This window comes from Pan troglodytes, chromosome 6 (assembly GCF_028858775.2).
Source record: "Pan troglodytes isolate AG18354 chromosome 6, NHGRI_mPanTro3-v2.0_pri, whole genome shotgun sequence".
Taxonomy (NCBI): Eukaryota; Metazoa; Chordata; class Mammalia; order Primates; family Hominidae; genus Pan; species Pan troglodytes.
Window position 1 is genome coordinate 149,929,688 of NC_072404.2, and position 25,925 is coordinate 149,955,612.

Below are 25,925 nucleotides of genomic sequence, written 5' to 3' on the forward strand. Positions count from 1 at the left end.
CATTGTATAATGGACGGCCTGTACTGAGCCTGTGTGTCAGGTAATGTGGTTAACTTAACATTCATTACAGCATGTCATCACCACAAAGACCTCATGTGGCTGGTGCTATTTTTTTTTCCATTTTGCATACAAGGTTTAGAGAGATTGAATCACCTGCTTAGACCCACACACCCAGTAAGTGTTGGAATCTGGATTGATGCTGTAATGACCATTATCCAGATCCTTATCACCGTTTGGGGAAATTGTCTGAAAATCCCTCTGGGTTATTTAGAGTCAAGCTTTCATCTGGGTCTTCAGAAAGTTGTAGTGGAGCCATCTGCACCACCACACACCTGAAGACATTTCAGGACTAACCTGGATGAAAAGGGAACTGACTTTTAGCTAGGATAGGACAAAAGGGCATAATCATAAAATTAATTCACTTTCCTTCCTTTCTTTTGAAAACTTTTCTAAACTGTGTATCCTCCCAGATATTCCCTGGCAAAGAAGACCCCAGCAAAGCCTTGGTTTGGAGAAACTGGACCGTGTGAGGCAGGTGAAGGTGGTCTGGGGATAAGAGAATATGATGGTTGCTGAGTGTGGTGTAATTCCAGCTACTCAGGAGTTGGGAGGATTGTTTGAACCTGGGAGTGTGAGGCCAGCCTGGGCAACATGGCAAGGTCTCATCTCTTAAAAAAAAAATACATGTGTGATGGGCTTTTCTTTTGCTTTTCAGTCTCTTCTCGGCAAAGTGAAAGAAGCAGTGAAGGTGGCCATTGATGCAGAATATCGCCACATTGACTGTGCCTATTTCTATGAGAATCAACACGAGGTGGGAGAAGCCATCCAAGAGAAGATCCAAGAGAAGGCTGTGAAGCGGGAGGACCTGTTCATCGTCAGCAAGGTGCACATGGCGCATTTGGTGGGAGGCCTTCACTTCAAGGCAGGCAGAAGTATCTGGATCAGGTTGGCAGCAAGAACTCTGTCGGCCTTTTCTACGTGTACCCCTTTTCATCTCTGCCTTGATAACATCCGTGGATACAATACTATCCATACTCCAAGCCGTTATTGATATTTGAACATGTCGTGGCTGCCCCACCTGCCTGCGGGTTGGATTTCCCATAGTGGGCTTGGCTCCCTCTGGGCCTCCCTGTTCCCCATCAGAGGGATCTACCATCTGCCCAGAGGCAGTCACAGGCCAAGGGTGCAGGCAGGGCTTGATATGCAGCCTCCCTCTCAGCACTGTGGTCTCAGCGACTGTGCCCCTGAGGTTCTCAGCCAGGGGGTATTTTGGAAAACAGTAGGAGCACTTTTCTATTATCACATGTGATTTTCTTTATTCAGTCTAGTAAAAGTTGAGGTATACAATGTTATAAAAAAAGAAAAGGATGTTGGGTGTGAGGGGGTTGAGAATCACTGGATCTATATTATATGCAAGTTGCTGAAAAAAAAACAAAACAAAACACTAGTTCTGCATACTTGGAAAATGCTTACATCTGGTGGGACAAATAGACCCCACTTTGTAGCAGCCAAGTCTGGATAAAGCCCTTTTAAAGTTATCACTTGGGTCCTGATAGGCTTGATAAGGGACCTATCAGATGGGTCAGATAAAGGGCCATCTATTCCCAAAGGCCTAAGAATGCTTGACATTTAAAAGCTACATGCAATTCCTGCTCTCAGAGAGCCCACAGCTGAGGAAGAGACTGAGACAGGTAAACAAATTTCAAATCTGTGGCCACATTTACTTAAATGATCTGAGACACATATAGAGTACTAGGAGAGTTGAAAAAGTCAATTGCTTTTAAAACTTAAGACATGTCATTGAGGTGCTGAGCCCTGGCGATCTTCCACACTGCATCATGGATCTTAATCAGCTTTGTTATAGATGGCCTGAGCCAGGTTAGATCAGGATGCAAATCAAAAAGCAGGGACAATGAGTATAATGTGGCCCTTCCTTTTCCCAGTATTAATAGCTCATTGCTACACTCTTTGCAGGTGTGGCCCACTTTCTTTGAGAGACCCCTTGTGAGGAAAGCCTTTGAGAAGACCCTCAAGGACCTGAAGCTGAGCTATCTGGACGTCTATCTTATTCACTGGCCACAGGGATTCAAGGTTTGAGTGACTCCCTTTCTCAGCCTCTAGTTTCTGAGCTGTTGCAGGAATTCAGGGACCCCCAACAGAGGGACTGGCTGAAGCCATGGCAGAAGAACATAAATTGTGAAGAATTCATGGACATTTCTTAATTCCCCACATTAATATTTTTATAATTTCTTATGCCTGTCTTTACTGCAATCTCTGAACATAAATTGTGAAGATTTCATGAACATTTATCACTTCCCCAATCAGTACTTTTGTGATTTCCTATGCCTGTCTTTACTTAAATCTCTTAATCCCATCATCTTCGTAAGCTGAGGACGAATGTCGCCTCAGGACCCTGTGATGATTGCGTTAACTGCACAAATTGTTTGTAGAGCATGTGTGTTTGAACAATATCAAATCTGGGCACCTTAAGAACAGGATAACAGCAATGTTCAGGGAACAAGGGAGATAACCTTAAAGTCTGGCTGCCTGTGGGCCAGGCAGCACAGAGCCATATTTCTCTTCTTTCAAAAGCAAATAGGAGAAATATCGCTGAAATCTTTTTCTCGGCAAGGAACAACCCTGAGAAAGAGAATGCGTTCCTAGGGGTAGGCCTCTAAAATGGCTGCTCTGGGGACGGCTGTCTTTTACAGTTGTAGATAAGGGATGAAATAAGCCCCGGACTCCTGTTGTGCTCCCAGGCTTATTAGGATGACGAAATTCCCACCTAATAAATTTTGGTCAGACTGATTGTGTGCTCTCAAACCCTGTCTCCTGATAAGATGTTATCAATGACCATGCATGCCCGAAACTTCATTAGCAATTTTAATTTTGCCCCGGTCCTGTGATCTCGCCCTGCCTCCATTTGCCTTGTGATATTTTATTACCTTGTAAAGTAGGTCATCTCTGTGATCCACACCCTATTTGTATACTCCCTCCCCTTTTGAAAATCACTAATAAAAACTTGCTGGTTTTGTAGCTTGAGGGCATCATGGAACCTGCCGACATGTGATGTCTCCCCTGGACACCCAGCTTTAAAAATTTCTCTCTTTGTAATCTTTCCCTTTATTTGTCAGACCAGCCAACACTTAGGGAAATAGAAAAGAACCTACATGAAATAATGATGAATTATCAGGGGTGGATTCACCCAATACTGAGCAGGTGCCAGAAAGTAGTAGCTGCACCAGGGCTGCAGAGTGGTGTGGACTGGAGCAGGAGAGCTTGCACTTCATAATTGGGAATGGCAGGTGGTCAGGAAGAGATCTTGGAGCAGAAAGATGCTGGCTGGAAGGGAGGCTAAGGCCATCTGCGCTGCTGAGGTGCTCACATGCCTGGGTTATCTTGCAGTTATGTCTGAGAGAAGCCATGATTTCTGGCAGCCCAGACAAGTTGTAACTGCCATATCACCTTTGTCTAGATTCCACGCCCTGGGGTTGCCCTCCCAGGAAACCTCTTGGGTTATTCTTCCATAACTGTATTCCAGGGCTTAATTATTTTATTAAGCAAAGCACTCCCGGGAGTGGCATCTTGGAGAAAAGCCCAAGTATGGTGATGCTGGAAGGAAGCCAGTAGTGATCCCAGCACCCATTGCCTGGGGCTCTGCTCTTACCTGCTCCTGAGGGGTGGGAGAGACAAATTTCCAGCTCTCTCCCCTCCTGACCAACTGGAGTGATGATGGCCTGCCACCCCTAATTCCACGCCTCTTCTAGAGGCTGCAAGTATAGAAGTTGGCCAATATCTTCTCCAGAAAACCACAGCTTGGATATCTAATCCTTATCCAGTGATATTGAAATGAAAGTTTGCCCTTGGGTGTGTATAGGATGTAGGTGTGTGAGGTTAATGTCCATGGTGATAATGGGGCTTCTGGAATGTACTAGCAGCAAATCTTAAAGTCAATCCAGTCGTTTCTAAAAATATAGGGATTAATATGCTACAGTAGATATAGAGATTTTATTTAAACTCACATTCTTGTAGTACGTACTCCAGAGCTTGAAAAAGTAGTATGCAGATGTGGTATTTAGCAAGAGTCAGGATCCTGAAACCTTGTTGAACAGAACCAAGTGTCCTGATGCAGATTCCAGTAAACTTTTCATTCTGTATTTACAGACTGGGGATGACTTTTTCCCCAAAGATGATAAAGGTAATATGATCAGTGGAAAAGGAACGTTCTTGGATGCCTGGGAGGTAGGTTCCAGCTTTGTCTAAGTGTGCTGGGAGAGAAATCCTCAGTTATCCATGAGATTCCCATTGATATGAAAGAGGCCGTGTGCCTGATGCTTTCTAATTTCATCATTGTGATTCTCTAGCTCTTCTAATATCTTCCTCATCACCTTTGGCTTTTGGGTGCATCTGATACTATTTATATTTCAAGGCTACTACTGAGTCTTCAAATAAGACTGGAAATACAATGTACCCCACTTTGGGGGTTACACATGCTGTTCTCAAACCAGGGCGAGGCATTTGGAACAGGGGGTTTGGGCCTGGGTTTGCTTATAGCAGCTGAGTAACCTAGGGTCAGTTTTGTAACTCTTGTAGGGCTCAGTTTTCTCTTTAAAAAAAAAAAGGTCTTATAATACATACTACTAATATATATCTTTCGGGGTATGATAAAACTTAAGATGGTTTACGTGCCAGGAACATCAGTCATAAAGCCCATTTAATCATCTAACCCTAGGAGACAGGGTTAACATCCCCATTTATAAATAATGACATTTGAAACCTAGATTGGTAGGTGACTTGCCCAGGTCACGTCACAATGTGTGTGGCAGAGCTGGGATTAGACCCAGACTCATCTGAATCGCAAGTCCAACCACCAAAACCATCAGCATGGTGCTTGGTAAGCAGTGAACACACATCCGGAAATCAGGGAACCTTGTAATCCTAGCACTTTGGGAAGCCGAGGTGGGAGGATCACGAGGTCAGAAGTTCGAGACCAGTCTGGCTAGAAGAGTAAAACGCTGTCTCTACTAAAAATACAAAAAATTAGCCGGGTGTGGTGGTGTGTGCCTGGAATGTAAGCTACTTGGAAGGCTGAGGCAGGAGAATTGTGTGAACTTGGGAGGTGGAGGTTGCATTGAGCCAAGATTGCACCATTGCACTCCAGCCCAGGCGTCAGTGCAAGACACCGTCTTGAAGAAAAAAAAAAAAGAAAAAAGAAATCAGGGAGCCTGAGTGCCCTGCTTCTCAGATCAAACCATGACCTGTTTCACATCATTTCATACTGAAAATGAATTAAGGGATGAATGTTTTCTCTGGCCATTTTTTATTATACCATTATGTCCTTTTGCGAATGCTAATAGAGAACAAATTGGAGAAATAAGATATAAATGAACAGTGGCATATGACTCCAAGAGTTAATCATGTTATCTTGGCAGCTGTCTGTGTAGGGGTGCATGTAGTTGCGAGTTTGTATTGTGTTTTACAGGGGAAAATATATTAAGCCTCACCTTTCTGAAATGCTTACAATTGACATGATTCAATTAAATGTAGTTTTTTCTGTGTATTGTTTGTTCAAAAGCATTAATCCACAAGCACAGCATTCTTTTTTTGATACAGATTCTCACTCTGTCACACAAGCTAGAGTGCAGTGACACCATCTTGGCAGCTGTCTGTGTAGGGGTGCATGTAGTTGCGAGTTTGTATTGTGTTTTACAGGGGAAAATATATTAAGCCTCACCTTTCTGAAATGCTTACAATTGACATGATTCAATTAAATGTAGTTTTTTCTGTGTATTGTTTGTTCAAAAGCATTAATCCACAAGCACAGCATTCTTTTTTTGATACAGATTCTCACTCTGTCACACAAGCTAGAGTGCAGTGACACCATCTTGGCTCACTACAACCTCCCTCTACCAAGTAAAAACCAGTCTCCTGCCTTGGCCTTCCAAGTAGCTGGGACTACATGTGCATGCCACCACACATGGATAATTTTTATATTTTTAGTAGAGATGAGGTTTCACCATGTTGGCCAGGCTGGTCTCAAACTCCTGACCTCAAGGGATCCACCCGTCTCAGCCTCCCAAAGTGTTCAGATTACAGGCGTGAGCTATAGCACCAGGCTGTTTGCATTACATTTGATCTGTGTTTTTGCCTTAGCTCCTATGATGATATTAAGTATGGCAAGTATGTCAATGTACCCTGCTTCTCACAGTGCTATGTTTTCTTAATGAACATGAGGATGACTGCTAAAGAAAACATTTGAAAGGCATGAAAAGATATCATTGATCAAGTTCAGAGGCTCTGATTTGAAACAAGCATGCTCGAATACGTAAGCATTGGATGTTTATGTAGACCCACAACCAGTTCAGTAGAAACCTCATTGACTACCCTGAAGCAGAGGGGAGGAAAAAAGTATAAAGAAGTTAAGTTTTAATACGGGAAAACTAACCTGACCTATGATGCACAAAAGCTTTTAAATTATCTAATTGCTCAATCAGAAGTTTTCGGGAAACTTATGATTTCATAGCTTCCAAACTCTACTTCCCAATTTGAATAACGTAATCTATGCTAGTGGTTCTCAACGTTGGCTGGGCATTAGAATCACCTGAGGAATTTAAAAACCCCAATGTCTAGGCTACAACTCAGACAAAATCAGTAAGAGACTCTGGGGGATGAAATCCAGGAATCAGTCATTTTTCTTTTTTAATTTAGAGAGAGTCTTGCTCTGTTGCCCAGAGTAGAGTACAATGGCATGATCATAGCTCAGTGCAGCCTTGGACTCCGGGGCTCAAGTAAACCTCCGAAGTAGCTGGGATCAGAGGCACACGTCACCGCATCCAGCTAATTAAAACAAAATTTTTTTTAATAGAGACAGAGTCTTGCTATGTTGCCCAGGATGGACTCGAACATCTGGCCTTAAGCAATCCTCCTGTCTCAGCCTCCCAAAGTGCTGAGATTAGTCATGAGCCACTGCATCCAGTCAGTACTTTTCAAAGCTCACTAGTGATTCCAAATTGCAGCCAAAATTGAGAAGGGCTGCATAAAGTGTTCCCTGAACATGTCATGCTCATCCCTGCCTCTGAGCTTTGCTCCTGCCTTCCTGCCTTCCTGTGTCATATGCTCATGTTTTTCCCCTCTTTTCTCTCTCTCGGGGTTTTTGTTTGTTTGTTTGTTTGTTTTTTGAGGCCCAGCTTATACTCTACCTGAAAGGACTCCCCTGACAACTGCGGGCTGTGTGAATCTCTTCCTTCTCTGCCCTTTCTGACTCTGTCTATGCCACTGTCATGTTATCTGAGGCAGCCTCAGTGTCATGATTGATGGCTCCATAGAAGGGAACTCTAGCACTTTAATTGGACTGTAAGAATCCCAGAAGAAGGAAGCACATTGTATACTTTTACATCCTGACAACTTCTGGGCAGGATCTAGAACATGTAATAGATGGCTACTAAATACATGTTGCATTGGAGGCTGCTGCTAACATATATGATATCTTTGGGCAAGTTTGGAAAATGCCCAATATAGGCTAAAAATTATACAAAGCTTCCCTTCCTTGGGGGTCCATGCAGTTTCTGTACCAGGAAGCATGGCTGGATATGCAAACAGTGGGTCAGGTTTTAGCCCCACACAACTCCGTGGCCGGGTGCCCCTGCTAGGGCGTAATTTATATGCATGACCTTCTTGCAAACCAAGCCAAGGTTGGTGTGGGAGACAGTGACTCAGGACCCACAAGTGAGGCTTCTCCGTATGCTGCAGCCTCTTCCTGACTAACACAGCTTGCCCAGGTTTGGGTGTACAATGTACACACACAACAGTAGCTCCCTGCTATCATTTGGATTCATTAAAAATTAAATCATCTCATAAGCTTACAAATGTTGATTTTTATTTATTTTTTTCATGATAAAACTTTCATATTTCCATGGTGTATGGAACTATAATTTTTTATGTGTTTCTTTACGTGTAAGGTGAGAGTGGCAAGAACATAAAATCTTTACCTGTTAGTCTTAGATTTTCTTGGACTGAGGAGGGGCAGTAGGGCTGGAACCAATCACTGATGGGCACCCAGGCCCTGGACTGAAATTTCCTGTGAATGCTTTGGCTAACTCTGTTGCAGTGGATCGTTTAGCAATTTCTGCCCCAGGGAGGACTAAGGGAAGCCAGGGTCCCTGTAGTCCCTCTAGAGCTGCCCATAAGGTATTCCTTTCTATGATAGGCCATGGAGGAGCTGGTGGACGAGGGGCTGGTGAAAGCCCTTGGGGTCTCCAATTTCAACCACTTCCAGATCGAGAGGCTCTTGAACAAACCTGGACTGAAATATAAACCAGTGACTAACCAGGTAAATTCTATTCAGTTTAAGGGTAAGGGTCCTGCCCTATTACTTCTTAAACATTGCGGGGGGAATGTTCAATGCTATGCCCTGAGTCTTATCTCAGGGGTCAGTGATCAGGACACTTTGGGGAGGTGTGAGGCTGATCTCATGGGTGATTTAGCAAGAATCTCAGTGCGCACTTGTTTGGCCTTTGCTTGGCGGACTTTTTTTGTGTGTAGAACTCCCTAGGAACAACGCAAAACAGAGCCGGCTTTCCCTGTGATGAGGATTGTTTGCTGTTGCAGGTTGAGTGTCACCCATACCTCACGCAGGAGAAACTGATCCAGTACTGCCACTCCAAGGGCATCACCGTTACGGCCTACAGCCCCCTGGGCTCTCCGGATAGACCTTGGTGAGGCTTCCAAGTGGTGGGTCTTTCTCTTGATAATCTTAAAAACATTATTTTATAATTGGTAAATGTTGGTATGGGTCCATAAGTTACTGGAAAGAAAAATGTGTGTAAGGTAACACGTTTGGTACACCCAAATGGGATGACAGTGGGAAAAAATGAGAATTAAACAACAACAACAACAAGGGCGACATGCTTGATCCTCTGGGAATATTTCCAGTTCAGCCACCCAAGGATGAACCAGGCTTGCAAAATGCTGAGGCTTCAGAGCCCGGGGAAAGGACCCAAGCTTCCAGGTCCTCCTGCCTGTCTCCCAAATGGAGAGGCTCTGATGATCAGTCTTGAGACCCTCATTGGAGTGGTATCCATCTGTACATGGTAGCCATGGTGATTATTCACATCAGCATCTTTCTGCCCGTAGGGCCAAACCAGAGGACCCTTCCCTGCTGGAGGATCCCAAGATTAAGGAGATTGCTGCAAAGCACAAAAAAACCACAGCCCAGGTACCATATTTTTATTTTTCTTGTTATCCAACCACTCATGCTTCCAGTCTCATGTTTCATTTCTCGTGTTGTCCTCAACTGACTCCTTAAAGGGGAAGAACACAGGAGCTGAAGCCCTCTAAAGTATTTCCTTTGAAGTCTGTTGGAACCTCTAGGAAACACAAGAGCTGTCACTGAAGCAAAGATAGCTTCTGTCTCACAGCTTCCTGTCAAGCCCTACAGCCCAGTGGCAAAGCATGGCTTTGGAGTCTAGGGATATGGATGCAGATGCCAACTCTACCTCTGATCAGCCTTATGACCCCCAAGCTACTTTCTTTATTCCTAAAAAAGGAAGATCACAGGGTTGTCTCTAAGGTGAAGGGAGAGAAAGAGGTGGGGGTCTGGCACAAGTCTAATAGCTGTGAAGGGCTCAGTAATTATTAGCGATTGTACCTGAAGCCACAGAGAGCTGCAGAGATGTTTTATTCTTCCTTTCCATAAAAGGAGGGGTCCTTGTAGCTGAGTGGAAACATGATGTCCCCTTTCTGCACAGGTTCTGATCCGTTTCCATATCCAGAGGAATGTGACAGTGATCCCCAAGTCTATGACACCAGCACACATTGTTGAGAACATTCAGGTAAGATTCCGGCTGGTCGGGCCTGGTATTCCTCAGTGGAGTGGGGGACAGGCAGACCTTCTCACTAGGCTTCTCACCTCATCCCTGCACTGTCTTTGGCCCCCTCCCTTCCCACCACCCTATCATTTTCCAGCCCAGGGAGCTAGGCTCGGTAGAGCTGAGGTGAATGACCCATGGGCTAAGGACATCCTGGGGGCAGTGCCTGGTGAAGCCCTATCAGTTCTGAGCACAGTTGTGCCTCACACCACTGAGAAGACCCTCAGTTGCCCCTGAGCAGCTAGGCCCTGGGCCATACACAAGAGCAGACTGTCCTGGCCTCCCTGCTCACCTCCCAGCAGCAGAGGAGGTGTGAACTGTCCTTGGAGAAGTGTCCTCTAGAAGCACCTGTCATGGAGCACAGGGCCTGTGCACGCCTGGGGTTTAGTGCCTGTGAGCCTGATCTCCCTCCCCCCAGAACACTGAGCACTACAAATACTGTGGTCTTTGTGTAGGACCTAATTTAGAGAAAAATTTGTATCCCTTGGACAGAATGGGAAAAACTCCTATGGCCAGTTTGTGCTGTGAATGTGAGCTCCCTCCCTGCTAGAATGGCCGGTAGTCTCCAGCCACAGCAGTAACAGCCTTACCGATAATGTATTGGAACTCTTTCCTTTCTAGGTCTTTGACTTTAAATTGAGTGATGAGGAGATGGCAACCATACTCAGCTTCAACAGAAACTGGAGGGCCTTTGACTTCAAGGAGTAAGTGGCATGGAGTTAACTAGAAGAATTGCCAGGAGTTTTTCTAAATGGGTAGAGGGTTAGTTGGAAGGATTAGAAGGTTGTTGGGACTACTTGTGTCTTCAAATACTATTTTGGGGCAGTTTTGAAAGTTAAAATTTGGGTACCTGGGAATCACTGTAAGGGACACATCTCTAATTGCTGCTTATTGTCTGAACTTCTGGATGTAGAGCTAGAATTGTAAGAGAAGGTGTGTTATCAATAGGCAGGAGGCAGAACATTTATTTATTCATTCATTCAGTCAATATCTAGTGGTCATCTGTGTGCCAGGCATTTTCTAGGTGCTTGGGTTATCATACTGTACAAAGCTGCTGCCTCCACAGGCTTAGGGAGGGAGGGAAGAAGAGACAACAGAAATAAATCAACTCAAAATATTGATGTCAGACAGCAACAAATGCTAGACAGAAAAGTAAAGTAGGGCAAAGTGGACAGGAAGTGGTAGGTGGTAGTGGGACTGATCCTTTATACGGGTTGGGTCAAGGGAAGCTTTGCTGTGAGGGATATGCCATATGTATATTTGGGGGAAGAGCATTCTTGGCAGTGATAACAGCAGGTGCAAAGTCCCTGAGGTGGGATTGTGTTTAGAACATTCAAGCAAGAAGGCCAGTGAGGCTGGATTAAATCATCTTCAAATGCCTCTTAAAGGAGGTGGTGCTAACTTTACTTTAAATCTCAGATAAGTTGTTGAAAAAAAATCTTTCACTCTGGCTAGGCGGGAATTCTAAATCATCTCTTTAGAATCAATACTTTCTGATTAATGTGTCTAATTACATATATCAAATAGAGTTGTCTGGCATTTATTACTGCGAGGTCTGCAATTCAATGGCAATTTGAATTTCTTCCAATATTTGTGTAGCCAAAAATGATTTTTCAGCTTTTAAAAATGATTTCAGTATCTCAAGCGTTGCTTGCATGTCATGATATTCCATATCTATCCTGCCCACCCTCAGTATCATAGCAGCCTTTCCTCATCTTACAATGGCTTAGTTTCATCCATGCTTAACAAAGTAGCAGCTATTTAGAGTAAAAAGGAAGGGTGAACATAAAATGTGACTCTCCCCCAAACTAAAACACTTACTTTCCTATGAGCATCATTTCCGGTGTAGGCAATGGGTTGGTGGACTCAGAAGTAAATCCACCTGGCCTCAAATCCAACTCTAACACTGGTTTCTTCGCTGTGTGACATTGGGCAAATTTCTTAGTTTTTCTAAGTTGGTTTCTTTACCTATAAAGTAGGATGATAATACTAATCGCAGCTAACATCCATTGAACCTTAGCTTAGAATGTGCCAGGGTCCTGAGCCCTTTTCCGGTGATATTATCTCATTTAATACTCATAACAATCCCCAAGCTGTCAATTCTGCTGTTGTTTCCTACCTCATGATGTTGTGAGAGTGGATTGGGACAAGACTTGTCAGTCGCCTCGCCTGACACCAGGCTTACTGTGAGTTGTCATTACGAGTTTATTCTGCTGCCCTGCTCACTGTCTGCCCTCCTTCCTAGCAAAACCCTCATATCGATTTGAGGGAAGGTCAAGGTGTAAGCACCCTTCTTGTGTTCTTGCAGGGAGGAGGCTGAGAGACCACAAATACCACAGAGTCCACCAGAGAAGAATACCTTCTCAGCGAGAGTTGTTGCTTTGATGGAACACAGTTTCTTTTTTTTTTTCTCTCTCTCTCTCTGTAGATTCTCTCATTTGGAGGACTTTCCCTTCGATGCAGAATATTGAGGTTGAATCTCCTGGTGAGATTACACAGGGGATTCTCTTTCTTCGCTGAAGTGTCACTGTCTCCACTCAAGAACTATTTTAGCCAAGCTTATCTGAGATCACAGTGAACTTTGTCCTGTTGTAGACCAGAATGGAGGTGCTGTTTTAGACATGTATTTCTGTGTGTTCAACTAGGATCAGAATATCACAGAAAAGCATGTCCTGAATAAGCGAATGACAATTTTTTCCACTTATCTGATCTGATCAAATGTTTGTTAAGCACCAGAAACTCTGCCAACACTGAGGATGTAAAGATAAATAATAAAAAATAATGACTGTAACCAACATGTATTGAGAGTGTACTATGCGCCAACACAATTTGAAGTGTTTTCCTGTGGGTGAATTCACTGAATCCTCAAAATAACCCCTTTGGGGTAGGTACTTTTAACATCTTCTTATTCACATTTCCTGGAAGAGGAAATAGAGATGCAGGGAGGGAGGAGGACCTTGCTCAAGGCCACCCAGGTAGTAAGTGACTGAACCAAGTTTCAAAGGCAGGCAGGCTCTGGGATCCAGCTCACAGCAATCGATGGTCATCCCTTCCTCCTGAGTCTTTTCCTGCCACCTCTCCTCCTTGCCTTTCTCCACTCATTCCCTATCATGCTCTCCCACCTTGCCTTCAATACACCATCGTGCCAAAGAGTCAATGGCAGAACCTGCAAACTCCACAAAGATGCTAGTGTTCATTGAGAGAGGTGCGGCATTTCCTTGGGAAGTAGGGTGGAAAAACAATAAAGATACTTACTATTGCCATTAATCTGGAACATTTCTGTTTGTCCTATAATAATTGCTTCTTATGAAATATTCCAACTATATAGAAATATACAGGAAATAAACTAATGAGCATCTGACCGCCAACATTATAATGTTAACAATTGCTAGCCGGGTATTGTGCTGTAGTCCCAGCTACTCTGGAGGCTGAGGTGGGAGGGACACTTGAACCTGGGAGGTGGAGGTTGCAGTGAGCCAAGATTGCACCACTGCACACCAGCCTGGGTGACAGAGAGTGACTGTCTGGAAAAAAAAAATGCTAACCTTTTGCCATATTGGCTCCAAATCTTTAAAAAAAATTAGGAAATTAGGGGTTACCAATGTAGTCGAGGACCACTTTGTGCCTCTCCCCATCCCCATTCCCCTGACTCCCTCTCAAGAGGCAAATGCCTATCCTAAATTGGTGAGTCCCCACATCCTCTGATTGGGGCTGGGGGTACATCTAATTCCCAGGCTTCCTTGCTATGTTATGACTTCCCCTGGGTTTGCTCAGTGAGAGGTACAGTTAGGAGCTTGAAGGGCTGGAGAAGGGAAGAGCCAGGCATTTCTCTCTCCCTCTCTCCCTGTCTCTTGACCTTGAGTGGCATCTCCAGTAGAAGCCACATTCCTCTGTGGGCTCAGCTTTTTCCCAGGCAGCCTCCACCTTGATTCTGTCTCCTACCAGACAAAGCTTCTGGGATGAGGAAGCAGCACTCTTTCTTTGTCCTTCTTCCTTAGGAGAAGGGATCTCTTCCTGCTGCTGCTAAACTAGTTGCCTCATCTTCTCCTTTCAATAGCCCAGCTCTTCCATCACATTTAACTGATCACCTATTATAACCAAGTATTTGAATCAAATATCCAGTATTTAAAAATCTTAGTGTAGTTTCTTTTCTCCTGGCTGGACCTTTCACTGGTATACTTCCCAACCACATTTTTGTATTTTTAGTATATGTGTACACATCCATACACAATGTCATAGACTGGGTGCTTTTAAAATGTATATAAAATGTATACAATTGATACACAGGAAGCAATTTCAACCCAGAGCCCAGTGATATCTCTTTAGTGAGCACTTTGTGAAAGTTTTCTTCTTCACGTGACTGTGATTATGATTTGCTTCATAAAAAGCTTAGGTTTGGGGATAAAATGGTTGGGTTTCTATTATGTGGCTTTTTCTTGCTTTGTTTCACTTGTATTTAACCAAACAGAGGTAAATTTAAAAAATTAATGTGGAGAAATTCTGTGTTTTAAAAAGCAGCTTCTTAGTTATTCTGTTTTTTATCTTTGTAGAGGAGTCTTGCTCTGTTTCCCAGGCTGGAGTGGAGTGCAGTGGCATGAGTGTATTTCACTGCAAACTTTAACTACTGATGCTCAAATGATCCTCCTGCCACAGCCTCCTGAGTATCTGGGACTACTAATTATGTCCTGCTAATTATTTTTTGTAGAGACAGGATCTTGCAATGTTGCTATGTTGTCCAGGCTGGTCTCGAACTCCTGGTCTCAATGATCCTCCCACCTCTGCCTTTCAAAGTGCTGGAATCACAAGCATGGGCCACCTCACACAGCCAGTTATCTGATTATATTTTCAGCATTTATATCTCAAGTAATGAGAACCTTGCAGGCCTTGGGGTCCTCAATGTCACAACTGTAAGAAATACAATGAATCCATCCTAAAATTTGTTCACAATTTTGTCTCAATTGTTCAGAAATAAAGCCACTATCATCATCAACTAAACCAAAGCTGCCATTAAGGGGAGAGAATCTAAGATATATACTACAGGTGTGTGTTAAATAACTCTTATGATAATGTAGGGAACTTGCCTTATGAAGAGAAAAGAAGGGGAATAACCACAGAAGGGAAGATGGTAAGTAAGGTCAGTGTGGAAAAGGAAGGGAGTTTGTCCTGGGAAGTAGGGAGGCAAGGAGTGAAGCTCTTGTGTTTCAAGTATTCTCTCTACTCATTGTCTAAGAGAGGGCTGGAAAAATGGGTTGCAACTAGCATGGAGATTCTGGAATCACTGTGACCACCCTGCCGGGCCCAGGTAGTTCAGAGGGCTAGACTTGCCCTCTTGTATTTAAGTGAGATCTGGCAAATGCTGGGCAGATGATGCCAAACTATAACTGGGACCTAAAGGGATTTGGATCTCCCAGCCAGATCCCTTAATGCCTGACTGTCCAGGGCTGCTCCAGTCATTTCAACAACCTTGCAACAACTCTGCACTTTACATGATTACAAATTTGGACCCAGCCAGTCCTGGTGGTTCACACCTGTAATCCCAGCACTTTGGGAGGCCGAGGCAGGAGGATCGCTTGAGGCCAGGAATTCGAGACCAGCCTGGGCAACATAGTGAGACTGTTGCTATATGAAATATTAAATTAACAAATTTGCATTATTGTGAGATTTAACTACTTATTGCATTATTGTGAGATTTAACTGTACATTAGAGTTAAAAATGTACAGATGAGAGAGGCTTCTGTAGAAAATAGTTTTCAGTAAAATTTGAAAGACCCTGAAGAGTGAAGATTGTTGGAAATAACCTTTTTTTTTTTTTTTTGCTTTAATGCCTGTGCGTGACTATAGACATGTAAAGTCTGAACATAAAAATATGCAAAAATTAACCAGCAGTGGTGGCTCACGTCTATAATCCCAGCACTTTGGGAGGCCAAGGAGGGTGGATCACTTGAGGTCAGGAGTTTGAGACCAGCCTGGCCAACATGGTGAAACCCTGCCTCTAATAAAAATACAAAAATTAGCTGGGTGTGGTGGCACATGCCTCAGGAGGCTGAGGCACGAAAATCGCTTTATCTCAGGAGGCAGAGGTTGCAGTGAGCCGGGATTGTGCCATTGCACTCCTGCCTGGGCGACAGAGTGGGACTCCGTCTCAAAACAAAAACAAAAACAAACAAACTAATAGGAGATAAACAAACTTGAACAAAACCATTTGGCAATTTTCATATAATCAAAAGAGCTTATTCATATCAATAAGAAAATTCTAAGATGCCAAAAAGAAAATTGGTACATAAAAATTGACCAGTACATGACATGAAAAATTGTACTGACTAGTAATAAGAATGCAAATTAAAATAAGTTTTTTTCACTATCAAACCAACAAAACTTAGAAATAGAAGGAAAATATATCTAGAAAGATATGAATATTAACAGGGTTTTTTTCTATATTGTATGGCAACAGGTTTTTTTGTTATTCTTTTACATAATTTTCAAAATTTCCACAATACGAAATGCACTTTTACAATCAAGAGAGGCATTAAGGATTTAGAAAATAGCAGAGATTTAGCTTAATTAGTTATTTTATACATCCACTGGGAAAACCAAATGGAAGAGACACTTTTACTTGAAACTATTCTCATTTAACAAGCCTTTCAATTTTAGAAAATACATATTCTGAATGTACAATGCAGTGGAATTTGATTACATTTAATTTTAAACTCTACCTAGTTCATTTGTTTTTCCTCATTTGTTGTCAGCGTTTTCCCAGAAATTTCATGAAAGTTTTGCACCCTTAAAATCTTATAGTGTTGCCTTCCAGCACTTTTGTTGGTTGAAAAATATCAACCCCCAGATAAGTTAGGGAGAGTTAGTGGGGACCACGAGAACCTTGAACGTTACTAAAAAAATTACACAAGAGAGGTGCTTGTGCCCCAGGGCTTTTGCCCTTGCTATTCTCATTGCCTGGGATCTTCTGCCCTCCGATATTAGAATAATTCTCTGACTTGTATTTTTAATTTCTTTGCTGATTTATCATCTTCTCAGGGAGGCCTTTCTTCATCACCCTATTTAAAATTAACCCATCTCCTCTGATACTTCCTCTTGCCCTTCTGTGTTTTCTTCTTCTCCTTAGCATTTATCAATATGTTATGTATTTTAAATATTTACTGTTTGCTTGCTTACCCTGTTTCTACCCACTGGAATGTAAGCTCTATGGGAGAAGGGATTCTCAATAATATCTGTTGAATAAATGGACAGATGGAATGGATGGAACAATGGATGGATGAATGGATGGATGGAGGGAGGGTGGCATGGATGGATGGATGGAAACATGAAGGAAGGATGGAAGGATGGATGAAAGGAAGGAAGGATGGATGGAAGGATGAATGGAAGGAAGGATGGGTAGAAGGATAGAGGGATTGGGGATGGATGGATGAAATGATGGATGGATAGAAGGGTGGTTGGAAGGATGGATAGATGGAGGGAGGGAGGCATGGATAAATGGATGGAAGCAGGGAAGGAAGGAAGGATGGATGGATGGATGGATGGATGGAAGGATGGATGGATGGAAGGATAGTTGGAAGGATAGATGGATGGGAAGTGTTTTTACTCCAATTTTACTTTCTAACTCCAATTTCAGATTTTAAAAAAAACTGAAGCTAGATTTCTTAATTGTTACAACCCATAATGCCTACTCACATAATCTGAAGTAATTTCATGAACTCTACAGCTAGTCATAAATTGCAAAGACTATATAACATCCTTGAACTGGAACTGAGATAATCATTTTGGAGTCAGGGATGATATGTGGAGAATGTCAATCTTTAATTCATGATTGAAGTTTTACTTCTGTTCTCATTGAAGTCTAATAGTGAGAGGTAAAATAGGAATTGAGGCACCACTAATATTCTCTCCTTTCAATTCTGTTTGTTCTACTCCATGGTAGAAAATGGTGCATTGCTCTTATTAGCAATTCCTTCCTAAGTGTGGGTTGAATATGGCTTGCATATAGTCCCAGGATCTGCTTTCTACTAGGACACAGCATTCAGAAGTCCTGAGAAGCAGTGAGCAGAGAACAGCCATGGTACTGCTATCCATGAACCAAGGGATGCTGACAGCTCAAGTGAAAAGCAGGGGTAAAGGCAGCCTATATGTCAGACTCCTGGGGTATAGTTAAACGCTGTCTTGATTGGAAAAAAAACTATACCCTAGTGCTTCAACCTTGGGATAATCCTGAAGACTAAAAAAAATAATGGTTCCTCTATATTTACTGATAAGCAGAATTCACAACCTTGCTTTCTTCCTATGAATAGCAATATTCTCATTATTCTAGTTTTTATTTCTCTATGAGTGTCTATATTAGTTTTCCTGGTGAGAGACAGGACTAGCTGGATTTCCTAGGCCGACTAAGAATTCCTAAGCCTAGCTGGGGAAGGTGATTGCACCCACCTTTAAACATGGGGCTTGTAACTCAGCTCACACCCAACAAATCAGGTAGTAAAGAGGGCTCACTAAAATACAAATTAGGCTAAAAGCAGGAGGTAAAGAAATAGTCAAATCATATATCACCTGAGACCACAGTGGGAGGGACAATGATCGGGGTATAAACCCAGGCATTCGAGCAGGGAGTGGCAACCCACTTTGGGTCCCCTCCCATTGTATGGGAGCTCTGTTTTCACTCTATTAAATCTTGCAACTGCACACTCTTCTGGTCCGTGTTTGTTCTGGCTCAAGCTGAGCTTTCACTCACCATCCACTGCTGAATGCCACTGTCGCAGACCTGCCATTGAATTCCACCTCTCTGGATCAGGCAGGGCGTCTGCTGCATTTCTGATCCAGTGAGGCGCCCATTGCCACTCCCATTTGGGCTAGAGCTCACCATTCTTCCTGCGTGGCTAAGTGCCCAGGTTTGTCCTAATCGAGCTGAACACCAGTTGCTGGGTTCCACAGCTCTCTTCCATGACCCACGGCTTCTAATAGAGCTATAACACTCACCACATGGCCAAAGGTTCCACTCCTTGGAATCTGCGAGGCCAAGAATCCCAGGTCAGAGAACAAAAGGCTTGCTGCCATCTTGGGAGTGGCTGCCACCATCTTGGGAGTGGCTGCCACCATCTTGGGAGTGGCTGCCACCATCTTGGGAGTTCTAAGAACAAAGACCCACCCGTAACATTTGGTGGCCTGTACAGGGATTCTCTAAAGCAGTGAGTAATATCGGGCCACTTTTGCTTGCTCTTCTGTCCTATCCTTCCTTAGAATTGGAGGAAAATACCTGGAACCTGTCGGTCGGTTAAAAATGATTAGCATGGCTGCTGGACTAAAGACTCAGGTGTGAGGCTTCCTGGGAAAAGGCTTGCTAACAGCTCCCAACCCTTCTGGGTTGGGAGCATTGGTCTGCCTGGAACCAGCTTCCGCTTTCACAATTTTCCTGGGGAAGCCGAGGGTCGACTAGAGGCAGAAAGCTGTCGTCCTGAACTCCCGGCATTGGCCGGTCAAGATCATGGCACAGTCAAAAGTCTCTACTCAAAAGTCATCCATGCGTGTGCCCCTACCTCTCCTTCTGACCCATACCTCCTGGGTCCCAACCATTACTTTCTTGAAAGCGTAGCGCCAAAATTCTCCTTACCTCTGAATCTACTTCCTCCGATCCCTGCCTCCTAGGTACTAATGCTTCAGACTTTCACTTCCTCTCCCAAGTATTAGAGCAAGTTGTATCTCCAAAGGGATCTAAGGAAGTTCTACGCTGCAACCTTAGGCATCTAGGCTATGAATCCAGGGAGTCTTATCCCTGGTGTCCCTCCCAATTTAGGCATACAGCTCTTGACATGGGCAGTTATGTGTGACCCATTCCCCACCACCCTTGCCGGGGCCTTAGAACTCATAACCCAGTACTTTAACAACTGGAACTGGGTCTACAACAACATAATAGACCAGAATGAAAACAAATTGAGTAAATGAAAGGGAGGCGCATATTCCTATAGTGGCAAATGCGGGCAAAGAGCGAACATCCTTCCACTGTGTTTCCAAAATCCATCTACAAAGACAGAGAAGAGAGAGACAGAGAGGAGAGAGAGAGAGAGAGAGAGAGAGACAGAGTGGGGGGGGGGAAGAAGAAGAGAGAGAGGGGGAAAGAAGCAGACAGACAAAGAGGGAGTCAAAGAGAGAAAGAAAGAGAACAATAGAAGTAGTAAAGAAAAAAACAGTGTACCCTATAATTTAAAAGCCAGGGTAAATTTAAAATGTATAATTGATAATTGAAGGTCTTCTCCGTGACCCTATAACACACTCCAATACTACCTAATTTTCAGTGCAAACAAGGGCATAGCCTGAAAACACTGAGACCACTGACAACCCATAATGTTCCTATCAAAAATCCTTAACCCAGTAACCCGTGGATGGCCCAAATGCATTCAGTTGGTAGCAGCAACTGCTTTGCTAAAAGTAGAAAAATAACCTTTAGAGGAAACCTCATGGTGAGCACACCTCACCAGTTCAGAGCTATCCTAAGTCAAAAAAAGCAAAAAGGTAGCTTACTAACTCAAAAATCTTAAAGTATGGGGCTATTCTGTTAGAAGAAGGTGATTTAACATTAACCACTGAAAATTCCCTTAACCCAGTAGGTTTCCTAACAGGGGATTTAAATTTTAATTACCATACAAAGGTCCAACAAGACCTAGGAGGAACTCCCTTCAGGATAGGATGATAGATGGTTCCTCCTGGGTGATTGAGAAAAAAATCACAACGGGTATTCAGTAAACTATAGGGAGACTCTTGTGGAAGCAGAGTTGGGATAATTGCCCAATAACTGGTCTGCTCAGCCGTGCAAGCTCTTTGCATTCAGCCAAGCCTTAAAGTACTTACAGAATCAAAACTCTATCTCAATCCTGACTCAAAAGGTTACTACACCCTCTCTGAAATGAATTTGCATAAGAACAGTTGTTTATGGGAATGCATCTGATGGGGCAGCTGGGTTGTTATGAAATACTCAGGAACCCAGCCCAGCTCTAGGACTCACCCCTGAGCACAAAGGCAATATTGGGCACGCTGGTAAAGGACCACTAGAATCCAGCAGCCTGGACCCCTTTCTTTGTAAGGTCAAGAAAGGTGGGAAAACAGGTGCAGGACTGCCTCATCGGTGAGCATAATTAATCCAATAAGCAGAGGTCCATGGGTGGTTACGCACCCTGGAAAGGTGCTGAGACCAGCTCAGTCATGGAGACCCTAACCCAGCAGCACTAGAGGAATTAAAGACACACACACAGAAATATAGAGTGTGGAGTGGGAAATCAGGGGTCTCACAGCCTTCAGAGCTGAGAGCCTCAAACAGAGATTTACCCACATATTTATTGACAGACAGCCAGAGATAAGCATTGTTTCTATAGTTTATAGAATAACTAAAAGTATTCCTTACGGGAAACAAAGGGATGGGCCAAAATAAAGGGATGGGCTCTGGCTAGTTATCTGCAGCAGGAACATGTCCTAAGGCACAGATCGCTCATGCTATTGTTTGTGGTTTAAGAACACCTTACTTGGTTTTCTGCCCCGGGCAGGCCAGGTGTTCTTTACCCTCATTCCGGTAAACCCACAGCCTTCAGTGTGGGCACCATGGCCATCATAAACATGTCACAGTACTGCAGAGATTTTGTTTATGGCCAGTTTTGGGGCCAGTTTATAGCCAGATTTGGGGGCCTCTTCCCAACAGAAAGGAATAAGCATTAGGACTATAGAGGATGCTCTAGGACTAATGCTCATTGGAAAATGACTAGGGGTGCTGGCATCCCTACGTTCTTTTTTCAGAAATGTTCCCCCCAAGGCAAAAATGCCCCTAAGATGTATTCTGGATAATTTGACCTAGTCAGAGTGTATGTACTTTTTTCCCTCTCAGACTTGAAGCAAATTAAAATAGACCTAGGTAAATTCTCAGATAACCCTAATGGCTATGTTGATGTTTTACAAGGGTTAGGACAATCCTTTGATCTGACATGGAGAGATATAATGTTACTGCTAGATCAGACACTAACCCCAAACAAGAGAAGTGCCACCATAACTGCAGCGCAAGAGTTTGGCAATCTCTGGTTTCTCAGCCAGGTCAATGATAGGATGACAACAGAGGAAAGAGAACAATTCCCCACAGGCCACCAGGCAGTTCCCAGTGTAGACCCTCACTGGGACGCAGAATAAGAACATGGAGAATGTTGCCACAGACATTTGCTAACTTGCGTGCTAGAAGGACTAAGGAAAACTATGAAGAGGCCTGTGAATTATTCAATGATGTCCACTATAACACAGGAAAAGGAAGAAAATCCTACTGCCTTTCTGGAGAGACTATGGGAGGCATTGAGGAAGCATACCTCTCTGTCACCTGACTCTATTGAAGGCCAACTAATCTTAAAGGATAAGTTTATCACTTATTCAGCTGCAGACATTAGAAAAGACTTCAAAAGCCTGCCTTAGGCCCAGAGCAAAACTAAGAAACCCTATTGAACTTGGCAACCTCGGTTTTTTATAATAGAGATCAGGAGGAGCAGGCAGAACTGGACAAACAGGATAAGAAAAAGGCCACCACTTTAGTCATGGCCCTCAGGCAAGCAGACCTTGGAGGCTCTGGAACAGGGAAAGGCTGGGCAAATTGAATGCTTAATAGGGCTTGCTTCCAGTGAGGCTTACAATTACACTTTAAATAAGATTGTCTGAATAGAAATAAGCCACCCCCTTGTCCATGCCCCTTATATCAAGGGAATCACTGGAAGGCCCACTGCCCCAGGGGATGAAGGTCCTCTGAGTCAGAAGCCACTAACCAGATGATCCAGCAGCAGGACTGAGGGTGCCTGGGGCAAGTGCCAGCCCATGACATCACTCTCATAGAGACCCGGGTATGCTTGATCATTGAAGGCCAGGAGGTTAACTGTCCCCTGGACACTGGCACAGCCTTCTCAGTCATACTCTTCTGTCCTGGACAACTGTCCTCCAGTTCTGTCACTGTCCGAGGGGTCCTAAGACAGGCAGTCACTAGATACTTCTCCCAGCCACTAGGCTGTGACTGGGGAACTTTACTCTTTTCACATGGCTTTCTAATTATGCCTGAAAGCCCCATTCCTTTGTTAGGGAGAGACATCCTAGCAAAAGTAGGGGCCATTATACACTAGAATTAGGAGAAGGAAAAAGGGTGAACATATATACAGACTCTGAGTATGCTTACCTAGTCCTCCATGCCCACGCACTAATATGGAGAGAAAGGGAATTCCCAACTTCCAAGGGAACACCTATCAAACATCAGGAAGCCATTAGGAGATTATTATTGGCTGTACAGAAACCTAAAGAGGTGGCAGTCTTACACTGCTGGGGTCATCAGAAAGGAAAGGAAAGGGAAATAGAAGGGAACTGCCAAGTGGATATTGAAGCCAAAAGAGCTGCAAGGTGGGACCCTCCATTAGAAATGCTTATAGGAGGACCCCTAGTATGGGGTAATCCTCTCCAGGAAACCAAGCCCCAGTACTCAGCAGAATAAATAGAAGGGGGAACCTCACAAGGACATAGTTTCCTCCCCTCAGGATGTCTAGCCACTGAAGAAGGAAAAATACTTTTGCCTGCAGCTAACCAATGTGAATTACTTAAAACCCTTCACCAGACCTTTCACTTAGGCATTGATAGCACCCATCAGATGGCCATATCATTATTTACTGGACCAGGCCTTTTCAAAACTATGAAGCAGATAGTCAGGGCCTGTGAAATGTGCCAAAGAAACAATCCCCTGCCTTATCGCCAAGCTCCTTCAGGAGAACAAAGGACAGGCCATTACCCAGGAGAAGACTGGCAGCTAGGTTTTACCCACATGCCCAAATCTCAGAGATTTCAGTATCTACTAGTCTGGGTAGATTCTTTCACTGGTTGGGCGGAGGCCTTCCCTTGTAGGACAGAAAAGTCCCAAGAGGTAATAAAGGCACTAATTCATGAAATAATTCCTAGATTTGGACTTCCCCGAGGCTTACAGAGTGACAATGGCCCTGCTTTCAAGGCTGCAGTAACCCAGGGACTATCCCAGGTGTTAGGCATACAATATCACTTACACTGCCCCTGGAGGTCACAATTCTCAGGAAAAGTCAAGAAAATGAACGAAACACTCAAACAACATCTAAAAAAGCTAACCCAAGAAACCCACCTTGCATGGCCTGCTCTGTTGCCTATAGCCTTACTAAGAATCCTAAACTCTCCCCAAAAAGTGGGACTTAGCCATATGAGATGCTGTATGGACCTTCCTAACCAATGACCTTGTGCTCGACTGAGAGATGGCCAACTTAGTTGCAGGCATCACCTCCTTAGACAAATATCAACAAGTTCTTAAAACATTACAAGGAGCCTGTCCCTGAGAGGAGGGAAAGGAACTATTCCACCCTGGTGACATGGTATTAGTCAAGTCCCTTCCCGCTTATTCCCTGTCCCTAGACACATCCTGGGAAGGACCCTACCCAGTCATTTTATGTACCTCAACCATGGTTAAAGTTGCTGGAGTGGAGTCTTGGATACATCACACTTGAGTCAAACCCTGGATAGTGCCAAAGGAACCCGAAAATCCAGGAGACAACACTAGCTATTCCTGTGAACCTCTAGAGGATCTGTGCCTGCTCTTCAAGTGACAACTGTGAGGAAAGTAACTGAATCATAGATCCCCATGGCCCTCCCTTTTCATATTTTTCTCTTTACTGTTCTCTTATCCCCTTTTACTCTCACTGCACCTCCTCCATGCCACTGTACTACCAGTAGCTCCCCTTACCAAGAGCTTCTGTGGAGAATGCGGCTTCCTGGAAATATCAATGCCCCATCATATAGGAGTTTTTCTAAAGGAAACCCCACTTTCACTGCCGACACCCATATGTCCCTGCACTTCAGGCCTACATTTCAATCCCTGTACCTTTAACTTACTTGTTAAGTTTGTCTCTTCCAGAATCAAAGCTGTAAAACTACAAATGGTTCTTCAAATGGAGCACCAGATGCAGTGCATGACTAAGATCTACCGTGGACCCCTGGACTGGCCAGCTAGCCCATGCTCTGATGTTAATGACATTGAAGGCACCCCTCCCGAGGAAATCTCAACTGCACAACCCCTGCTACACCCCAATTCAGCAGGAAGCAGTTAGAGCAGTCGTCAGCCAACCTCCCCAACAGCACTTGGGTTTTCCTGTTGAGAGTGGGGACTGAGAGACAGAACTAGCTGGATTTCCTAGGCTGACTAAGAATTCCTAAGCCTAGCTGGGGAAGGTGATTGCACCCACCTTTAAACATGGGGCTTGTAACTCAGCTCACACCCAACAAATCAGGTAGTAAAAAGGGCTCACTAAAATACAAATTAGGCTAAAAGCAGGAGATAAAGAAATAGTCAAATCATATATCACCTGAGACCACAGTGGGAGGGACAATGGTCGGGGTATAAACCCAGGCATTCGAGCAGGGAGTGGCAACCCGCTTTGGGTCCCCTCCCATTGTATGGGAGCTCTGTTTTCACTCTATTAAATCTTGCAACTGCACACTCTTCTGGTCCATGTTTGTTCTGGCTCAATCTGAGCTTTTGCTCACTGTCCACCACTGCTGAATGCCACTGTCGCAGACCCTCCATTGACTTCCACCTCTCTGGGTCCAGCAGGGGGTCTGCTGCATTTCTGATCCAATGAGGCAGCCATTGCCGCTCCCATTCGGGCTAGAGGCTCTCCATTGTTCCTGTGTGGCTAAGTGTCTGGGTTCATCCTAATCAAGCCGAATACTAGTCACTGGGTTCCACGGTTCTCTTCCATGACCCACAGCTTCTAATAGAGCTATAACACTCACCACATGGCCCAAAGTTCCATTCCTTGGAATCTGTGAGACCAAGAACCCCAGGTCAGAGAACAAAAGGCTTGCTGCCATTTTGGGCATGGCTGCCACCATCTTGGGAGCAGCCCACCACCATCTTGGGAGCTCTAGGAACAAAGACCCACCCCATAACACTAGCATGGCTGTAGCAAATTACCACAATCTTAAAACACCAGAAATTTATTCCTGCATAATTCTGGAGGCCAGTAATCCAAAATTTACATGTCA

At 44.0% G+C, this 25,925-nt stretch overlaps 1 protein-coding gene across 2 annotated transcripts in view; it reads left to right on the forward strand.

Moving 5' to 3' along the window:
- The window catches only part of AKR1B15 (aldo-keto reductase family 1 member B15), a 30,949-nt gene extending 18,292 nt beyond the window's left edge, over positions 1–12,657 (forward strand). For both annotated transcript variants that reach the window (XM_063815600.1, XM_016958175.4), the window contains exons 3-11: positions 716–883; positions 1,975–2,091; positions 4,165–4,242; positions 8,207–8,329; positions 8,608–8,714; positions 9,133–9,214; positions 9,747–9,830; positions 10,488–10,570; positions 12,295–12,657. In XM_063815600.1, the coding sequence (XP_063671670.1) occupies positions 716–883; positions 1,975–2,091; positions 4,165–4,242; positions 8,207–8,329; positions 8,608–8,714; positions 9,133–9,214; positions 9,747–9,830; positions 10,488–10,570; positions 12,295–12,337 (885 nt within the window). In that variant the 3' untranslated portion in view covers positions 12,338–12,657. The remainder of the gene's footprint in view (positions 1–715; positions 884–1,974; positions 2,092–4,164; positions 4,243–8,206; positions 8,330–8,607; positions 8,715–9,132; positions 9,215–9,746; positions 9,831–10,487; positions 10,571–12,294) is intronic.
- The last annotated feature ends 13,268 nt before the right edge of the window (positions 12,658–25,925 follow it).